This window comes from Rhagoletis pomonella, unplaced genomic scaffold, assembly GCF_013731165.1.
Source record: "Rhagoletis pomonella isolate Grant_MI unplaced genomic scaffold, Rhpom_1.0 Rhpom_scaffold_00012, whole genome shotgun sequence".
NCBI classification, from domain to species: Eukaryota; Metazoa; Arthropoda; class Insecta; order Diptera; family Tephritidae; genus Rhagoletis; species Rhagoletis pomonella.
In genome coordinates this window covers 3,998,963-4,008,765 of record NW_023458566.1, presented here as the reverse complement: position 1 = coordinate 4,008,765, position 9,803 = coordinate 3,998,963, and the positions used below count along the sequence as shown (strand labels likewise).

The 9,803-nt window shown below is 32.5% G+C and overlaps 1 protein-coding gene across 1 annotated transcript; it reads left to right on the top strand.

Moving 5' to 3' along the window:
* Window positions 1-207: 207 nt before the first annotated feature.
* On the top strand, window positions 208-765 carry LOC118747406 (endocuticle structural glycoprotein ABD-5). Its single transcript, XM_036481453.1, has 2 exons — window positions 208-449; window positions 533-765. The coding sequence occupies exons 1-2, from the start codon at window positions 307-309 to the stop codon at window positions 711-713; spliced, it is 324 nt and encodes a 107-aa protein (XP_036337346.1). The 5' UTR covers window positions 208-306; the 3' UTR covers window positions 714-765.
* Window positions 766-9,803: the final 9,038 nt, after the last annotated feature.

Sequence of the window (9,803 nt, the reverse complement as noted above, 5' to 3'; positions counted from 1 at the left end):
ATTTTTTTGCGATGAGGACATTTTAAATTTGTTTGTTTCATTTTTTTTCCACACACTACCTGCCTACAATATATTGGGTATGGGTACCCACCAAAAAAAAAAGTAAAAATCGCTGAAGTAATCGTAAAATAAGTGTAGCGCATCTTTTCATGCTTTCAGTTGGTATAAAAGGCTCTGCATGCGCTTGTGAAATATCAGTAAAGTCAACGCTTACAAAGAGTCACTTACAGCCACAAGGATTACAGTCAATTTACAGTTACACACTTTTTAAGAATTTAAAAATTTAACAATAATTTTACTTCGAAAATGAAATACGAAATCGTGTTGTTGTTCGTTGCTTGCTTCGCCACCGTCAGCTTGGCTGCGCCACGCCCAGATGAAACGGATGAGAAAGCAGAAACTCTGCGCCTGGAAACTGAAAACAATGGCGTTGATAAGTACTCCTTTGCGTAAGTATTGGTGAATGGTGGAGGTGTTGAATGCTAGAGAGTATTAGCAAAAAATTGAAAATTGTGTTCCTTTTCGTTTGCAGCTTCGACACCAGCAATGGCATTTCACGTACCGAGCAAGGTGAACTGAAGACCATTGATGATAATGCGGCTATCGTTGTGCAGGGCAGCACCTCTTGGACCTCGCCAGAAGGCAAGCGATTCGAAATCGTTTTCACCGCCGATGAGCTCGGCTATCATCCCTCAATTAAACTAGTCAGCTAAATATTGTTTAGTGTTACTTAGTGCTAAAAGCGAAACTGCCGCCAGTAATTGTGTTTATGTGTTTTTTTTTAGTAAATATGTATATTAAAATTAAATAAATAATAAATTGCAAGCAAATTTTAAAATAATTAAGTTATCAGATTACTTTCGTGGTGATTGGGATGAAAGAGGGAAAGTGGGTTTGTGTCTTAAGTCTTTTGAATTTTGCTGGATTTAGTATTTTCACCTGTAGCTGTATTTTTTGTTGGCGCCAAATACACTCTCTAGCTAAGTTGAAAAACTCTCCATAAAACCAATCTCTACAGCGTAGTTTAGGCCATGGTGGTTGCTGTAGAAGAGGTAGTCGGCTGGTTTCGCACCAAATTTGAAGGATAAGTATCCACTAAATATCTACAACAATCAATGCTTGTGGGTTTGCCCGTGGTATGGTGGAAACTAGTCGAAAAATTCCTGATATCTCTCTCTTTATCACCTCGAATTGCTTCTAAATCAAAATGATTTGGTTCCCAGGGCCAAGTAATATTGGAGAAAACCGCATGAAAAACAAAATGGCTATGCAGGGCTCTCTTGAAGTTATCTCACCTGAAATGAGAATTCCCCTAGCAAACTATGAACGATTCTTGACAGTTTACGGATTAGCTTATAGTCGTCTTGGCAACCATTCGGCGAAAATTCTGATAGGCAAAGTTGGGCGCCAGTTGACCGTGAGCGGCCAAAGGAGCTTATTTAACAGGGCGCTAACTATTCAAAACTCATATAATAGGGCTTAATTTCGTTGCGGATACCCGTTGTTTCATCTGATTGTAGAGTTATGAGGTGGAAAATTTCCAGCACTGTACCTTTTTCGGGCAGAATTAACAACAACAAAGAAAATTGATATGTGGCTCATAGCCTCTGCCCTTACAGACTGGCCTCTTACCATCTAATCTCACTTTTGGGTTGCCAAAAAATCTACGAAAAATATCCAAGGAAAATTCTACTTAACGTCCTGAAAGTATAAGTATAAAGTGATTTTCATGGAATCCTCCAGGCAGACACCTAAGCACATCTGGCCAAATTTCAATGAAGGCCACTCCTCTTTAAGATTGATTGGTTGGTTGCATTGCTTCCTAGCCGCTGTAGAGGACACAATTAACGTTTTTTAGCGAAATTTTTTTCATCTAGTTGATATCTGCGACAAATCGTATTATAGACTAGATCTATTTCTGCCGCATGTTTGCCTATGGGCCAGTGCCCCGTGATGGTTGCTACAATTCTGAATACTTCTTGCCTTGATTTGCTAAGCAGGTCCAAGGCCTTTGTTATGTCGTAGTCGGGCCATACTTTTCTTCGTCAATTCATCCGTCTTTTCATTGCCTTCTAAGTTCCTAAGATTGGTAGTTGAAGTATTAATCGGACGCGGTCTAACGGGTATACATCGCAAGCGTGGGGATATTCCACCTAAGAGTTTTGTCAGAGCTGCATAGACAAGGGGAATTTGGAGTTTATCAGGGACAGACATATTTTATAGCGATTACTCTTAGTGCGACGTGGTTTCTCATTTGCTCTGGTGCTTGGAAATTGATTCCCTACACGACAACCTAATTTACTATAACCACACAAATTCGTAGGATAATTTTCTGGAGATTTTTACCCCGTAATATTTGTTAAAAAAATTCGTTAAATTTGAATATAATAAAGTCGGTAAGGCTCACCACTAATTTTTGGCTATTTTTTTTTTTGTTCGCGGTGTTACGCATTTCAAAAAGGAGCATAAAATAATACAACGAAATAAATTTAGTCTGAGCGCAGTTTTCTTCCCGCATTGATTTGCTGTTAAACACTGATTTTGTTGTTTGGTTTTTTGCACAGGGAATTTGCATAGTCACAAGATTTTTTCTGCCTTAAGCCAGATAACAACGAGTTAAGCTCTAATCAAAATAGCAGCTTGGATACTCGAACTTTTAACCGAATAAAAGCTTTTTTTTTAATGTTTAAAAATAGTGCGATAAAACATACATTTTTAGCTCAAATAGAAATAATTATGTTAATATAAACGCCTATTAATATTGCTGTCTACGTCAGAGCCGCAATGAATATTCTTCTAACGTTAACCATAAGCAAATAACTAATAAATGACGCAAAAGGAAACAACACTAAATGCTAATGAAACCATTAAAGACCATTACTTATATTTATGCTTAGCTAAAAAAAGTAAATTCACAAATTCATAATGCATTTATCGTTTACAAATGCTTCATTCACACTCCATAAACATAAGTCCAAAATAAAAGAAGTGTATTTTTTAACATTCTGTATTTAAATAGCTCAATTCTTAATTTATACCATATATGACAAAATAAAATAGAGCCTAGTTTGGTTAGTTCAAACTTGTGCAAAATTACATACACATATGTACATACTTAGATATGTCGCAGGCCATGAATATCCAGTCTAGATAATCTTCCTATTTTCGATTTTATTCTCAAAGCAAAAATGTAAAAATGCTTGGATATAAGTAGAAATTGATAAACGTGCCAACGTGCAATTTCTTAACCCTCTGCTGCATGAATTATGAAGGAGGGTATTTACATATCTTTAACTCTCATTTTTAAATTTTTTATTCGATTAGCTCAGTTTCCTTGGGTCTGATGAATCCAATATTTTAAAATTTTATTTTCCATAGAGTTTTACCTTGGAATTGGAATAATTGTTGGCTAATGTTACCAATTGGTCCCAGGAGTCATAAGTGACCCTGTCCTCAGATAGGAGAGAAACTTTAAATTTTCAGTGGGACTTAGGAGGAATAACCTACAGTAGAAGCAATGCCGCATAGTTCGTTCAACAAACACTGAGCTCTGACCTTACGTTTTTTATTGGTTTTTCTTTGCCACACTTAACTAGTTTAGTATGTTTTTATAACGCTCGTTAGTTCGGAAACAATTGCCAAAGTAGTGACACAAAATTGGTCCCAATATGCGATAAAGGGTTAAGAAATATTTCCGAGGGTTAATAAATATTTCCGATTTGCATATATTTTGGCGAATGTGCATAAACAAAATTAAAACATCATTTCAGTTAGATATGTGAATTAGATGGTACAACTTAAATCTCAATTTTAGAAACCGGAATATTAATCGAACAAGTTTAATTTGCACAGCAAATTGAAAATATTCGTCTTTGATTTTGTCTTTAAGGCTGAAAATGAAAAAAAAAAATAATAATAATAAGTTGATGTGTAACACGTGTAAAGTAGTTAACGATCTAAGATGCCAAATGACGTCAATTTCTATGGCAGTTTAAAGACGAAACGGAAGTTGGAAGCTTAAAAACTTCCTTTAACGACAGCGGATGTTAATTAACAAACTATTTACATATGTTTTTTAATTGAAACTAATTTCAAAATCAGCGTGAACAAATCAATTTATTAAATGAGTAGTTTACTGTAAGTGATCATTATCACCTAGTGTTGAGTGCTGGGAAATTAGCTGCTATTATTTGAGCTAAATTTCCAAGTTTTTTCGACCTTCTTTAATTTAGGTATTTGATTACTTAGCAATATAAAATATGTATGTAGATGAATCAGTCTATTGGCATGAACTATATACAGCAATTTAGTTACAGTTCTGCTGACGACAGTTAGTGATGTGGTTTAATATCCTACCCTAATGTGGTAATCTTCGAGTTTTCGCAGCATAGCGACATTTTTGTGTATTGAAAAAAATATGCCTAAGTTAAAATATTTTTGAATGCTGCTGTATTATTCATGAAACCATGATTTTCTTTCTATTTTTTATTAGACAAAAATACGATGCATAATTTAAAGATCTTTTCTTAAATTTTTAAACCAAAACTATGTTTCTTTTTTTAAATGCAATTCTTCATAGTTTAAAAGGATTTTTTAGATCATTTAAAAGGTTTTTTTGTTTAGATAATTAATAGATTTACGTCATTATAGAGTTTCAAGAGATGGGCAGAACCCCTTCTAAATCTACTTTCAAACTATGTGGGCTGATATAAGGCTCTACTTTCACTTGATAAATGCCAATTGTCTGTTAGCTTCAGCCCAGCTTCTTTCCTTCTATTGGCATGTGTGTACTTACAACACGTACATAAGCAACTTGATAATTTCTTATTAATAAAAGCTTATAAAATTAAAAAGTGACCAGTTGATCCCGATTTTTGAATTTGTATTTGTTTGTATTAAATTTTTTAATATAAAGTGCCGAAAAAGTAGCATTTTTGAAGAATAATAAAACTAGTTGTAGATAAATAAATGTAGAGTTCCTATAAAGCGAAAAAAAATCTGCTTGAAAAAAATCAAAATGTTATAACTAAAATTTTTTAAACTTTCTGGATTCAAGGCTAATTGGCCCAAGCCCCAGCTGTAATGTGAATAATGTTTTTTCATGCACTCAACCACATTAGGTTAGTTTAATTAAGCAAAATTTACCATCAACTCATAATCAAATTGTTAAAAATTTTACTATTTTTTTTTAATTTTCTTAAGAATTTTTGGAACGTCAATTTATAGATTACTAGCTTTTAGTACAACAAAGTGCAAGTTCCAGATGCCTAAGAATTAATGCTGATTTTTGGTAATATATAAAGTAAGAATATGAACTACACGAACAAAGAGAACGCTTTGATCTCCTAATAAAAAAAAAATTTGAAATCAACGCGAATTCTTAGCCGCTAGTAACCTGTACTTTATTTAGTGGTCTATTACACTGTATACCCAAAATTTTTCTACAAAATTTCATTATGAATTTTTTGTTTCATTTTGGGAGAATTCTACAATTGTTTTGAACTTGCTTTTATCTATTATGTAACATTTATTAACTGGAACAGGAGAATTAATTTTCTGAAAAATTTGTACTTTTTAAGGACTTTGCACAAAAAATTTTATATAAACAAATAGGAATTCAAAAATCAGGATCAATTTGTCACCAGAAAATTGTATAAGCTTTCATTAAAAATATTATCAAGTTGCTTGAAAAATGAAGGCTCCAGTGAATTATGAACGGTAAATTCTAATTTTGAACCCCTGTGTGCCGGCCTGCTCGCATGTATTGTTATGATAAGAAGATGGTGTGTACTTACTCAAAGGTGCTCTCACTCTAAATTTTTTTTTTCATCGATAAAAGCGATATCTCATCATGGTTTTACAACAGTCTGGGGAAATAATAAAGTTTCCGCGAATCACCGGATTTGTTGCAAAAACTTTGGGAATTTGGGAGTGAATAGTATGCGCGTTTCAAGTATTCCTAATTTGTATTCGTTAAAAAACTTTTAGCAATATTTTCTAAAAACTTAAATAAACCATAATTTTCTTAATAAAAGTTGTAAGTTGTTATATAACATATGAGTACATATATACAAATGGTTTTATATTTATATATTTTTTTAATTATACATTAGTATTATTAATTTTTGGTGCAATATTACTCAATAATTTTCATAAAAACCAAAAAAGTTAATTTTTTAACCTAGAAAATTGGATTAATTAAAAACGGTTTAACTTTTATTTTATAATTTTGAGTTTTTTTTTTGAAAATTACTCAGAAAATCTTTCGTATTCAAGATATGAAAGAAAATTTACAGAGAGAGCACCTTTGATTAAAAGTAAGTTAAGGCGCACCGTGATATATATGTAAAGGTATATTAGGGTGCTTATTCACGAAAGTTTGTGGGAAATACCTATAAAAAAGTTCCCTGAAAATTTGAGCCCTCAACATTAGGTGCACGGCCAAGGCGTGCAAAGCTTTCTCGTTTAATCTTGCTATAATCTTGGTCAATGATAGAGTTTCTTCAGAATTTAATGCTCTACAAAAGTGTCCATTGCGGCGTAACCCTAACTCACACCGGCGAGTTAGTAGGGGTCACTAAACCCAATTTTTTCATGAAATTATCGTTTTTGGCCCCTTTCTCCCTAATGTGTACACACAATATATTCTAACTAGTGAACCCGTATGGCGTTAAAACGCCAAAATTGAATTAAACTCTTTAAAAAGGTAAACCCCTATTCAAAAACCTCGAAAAATATTCCTTATGATTCATCTAAACCGTTTCTGAGTGATAGACACCTCGAATGGCGTCGGTTTTCATTTCATCAAATTTCAAATCTCCCTGTACCGCTTAAGAGGTTCTAACTTTCAAAAATAAAACCTTATTGCACGTCTATATGGGATCCCAGTTCTTTAATGTGACTTCTCAAAAAAAATAGATGGCAACACTAATTAAAAATATTATCAGCCTAAAGTTTTCATTAAACTCTTACGTGTTGTGTATAAGTAAAACAAATTCGACTTTTCAAACAGGTGGCGACCCCTTCAAAAGTATTTTCTAGTTAAAATCTTTTTATCGTGTGGAATTGTTATACATATTTCATTTAACAGATGAATTAAGTTAAATTTGATTTTATAAGCACATGGCAACTCTCCTAAATACAGTTCAAAAATAAATTATTTTCAAACGCATTTCGATTGATACCCATCTTTTGAGAATCCATTTAACTTAATAAATAATTTGATTTGAAGTTTCTCAATAGGGGCCAGCCCTCTTATGACGCTCTTAAAAATTCTAAATGCTCAATTTAAAGATTTCTTAACACTCTTTCGTTTATACCCATATTTTAAAATTTCATGTAACTTATGCATAATTAAAATAAGTAAAACTTTCAAAACAGGTGGCAACCCTCTTAAAATACAGTTCTGAGATAAAAGATTTTAAACCCATTTCCACTGATAACCATCGTTTCATAATTCATTTAATTTATTAGGTAATTTTAATTTAACCTTTTAAAAAGGGGCAACCCTCAAACACATCAAAAATATTCAAAATAAACTGAAACTAAATATTTCTTAAAACTCTTTCATTTGACATCCATTTTTGATATTTCATATAACTTGAGTATAAAATAATATAATTCGACATCTCAAATAGGTGGCAACCCTCTTCAAAATATTTCCACACTACTACCTTCTTAAACCTCTTTTGCCTTACACCCATGTAATGATACCTTATTCACTAACCAAATTTTTTTAATTAAAATTGAATGACATTTTTTAAACATGTGGCAACCCTCCAGCACCTAGTTAAGATATAAAGCCCTTTCAAAACCATTTCGGATGATACGCATATTGTAACAATTGATTTAACTTTTTAAATAATTTGAGCTATATTTCTTAACAGTTGGCAACTCTTTTCGAAAAAGTACAACCTTATTGCACATCTACAGCCCAAGTTAGTTTTAGTTTAGTTTGACATCTCGCTTTTAAAACGAACGGTGCAGATTCGATGATCTGGACAAAAAATCCCTTCGCGTATTATATATATAGATAAGATGTGGATTATACAAATATTGGGATTTAATTTGGTAGTGGCCTTATGATGACGGCTTCTTATATATATTGTTTACATTTTAGGAGCGTATCTTAAGGCGTTTAAAGATAATGTACCACTTTTATTATTATGATTTAAATCTGAATTAAAACGGAGTTCTTCTGAAAATATTCCATTCGGTTCGGCTTCCTTCGGGCAATATATAATGCTGGCTTATTCTTCACTAGGAAATACTTATAACATCGTATTATTGTCCTTGTATCAGCATCATAAGAGAACCCAGCGGGGTTTGCTAACATTTTTTAAGTAATATTTTAAAATTATTCTTCGAAAAGTACACACATTTTTTGCGGAGCTTAGAATAATTTCTAACTTATCATACAGCATGTTTAAAAAAAGATTATTTGATTCCTACTACACTGAGGGAAAAAATTTTGAAATTAAAAAAAACGTGCTAAATTAAAAAAATACGCATATAAAAGAGCACCAACCCAACTTGTTTTAAATATGAGTATGTACGTTATAAAAAAAGTCGTTGCGAAGTGCACAGATGCTTTTTCGTTATACGAAATTATAATAAAGAAGAAAAAAAGAATTTATTTTATGTTCCCGTCTGATGGCAATTGAACCCGGACCCTCTTGGCCGCAACCAATTGTATCAAGCGTCTTTGCACACTCAGCTACAGCCATACATGCAAATGTGTTTTCAAATTTTGAGTTTGAATCAACATCACAGCACGCGATTAGTTCATTTGTACAGATAAACATGTACCATGTACATATGTGTGTATGTGTTGTCACCGCTGTGCATTATTTGTATACATATACTTTCTTAATTACATATGAAAAAGCATACGAGACGTGCAAAACGCCATCCGTACAGTGAGAAATGCTTCATTTTAATACAGGCGTATTTGAATTCAATATTTCCATTATACGTAGTGTATGTATAATGGAAAAATCCATTTCGTTACACTTTTCACTAGATTTAAATACGAGCATTTTTAAATGGTAATCAAATAAAAAATGTTTATTCTTGCAACGCGTTTTTTTCCTCAGTGTAGGAGTTGCTATAATCGAGTTCGTGCCTTAAGTCTTTTGATATTCAACTGAGAGGAAAGTTTAGTAAGCGCTTTGTATTTGTTAATAATAAATCAATGTTAGCGATAATTCCAGATTAATACAAAAGAAAACGTGGCGCGTTTTTGATCGCTAATACGTACTTTTTTAATATTCTTATTAGTGTATCGAAATGTATCAACGTTTAAGGAAGAATGTTAATCTTAGTTTCAAATGTCGGAGCCTTTTATTTGTAATAAAAGAGGATGGTGCTCTTCCAGATTAAGGGAAACTGGTCTCTCATTTATGAGCTAAACATTGAAAGCGCTAACTATTAGAAGTTATCAACTAACACGTAAAAAAAGTATACATACTTATTGCTGTTGTGTTGTTACCAAATCATCAAATATGCATAGAAACGTATCATCTCCCTTAATTGCTTATTACATGAAGAGCGCAGTTGTTGTATATTGATTAGCGCAAGTGTTATCCAATATTTAAAAAAAAATTACTAAGTATAAATAAAATATTTTAAAAATCAGTTATTTGTTGATTGCTTTAGCAACGATGCAATCACTTATAGGCACGACATTAAATGCATGACTACGAAAAAATAAAACACATCCAGTTGAGGGTGTAGGAAATAATTAATAATAATAGAATATTGGCGCTTACACTTTTGTTGAGTATTTGGCCGAGCTTCTCCTT

Excerpts from the sequence above, each read along its gene's own strand:
- LOC118747406 (XM_036481453.1), top strand. The coding sequence starts at position 307 with ATGAAATACGAAATCGTGTTGTTGTTCGTTGCTTGCTTCGCCACCGTC. Across the intron at positions 450-532 it reads GTTGATAAGTACTCCTTTGC|CTTCGACACCAGCAATGGCA; the intron begins GTAAGTATTGGT and ends TTTCGTTTGCAG.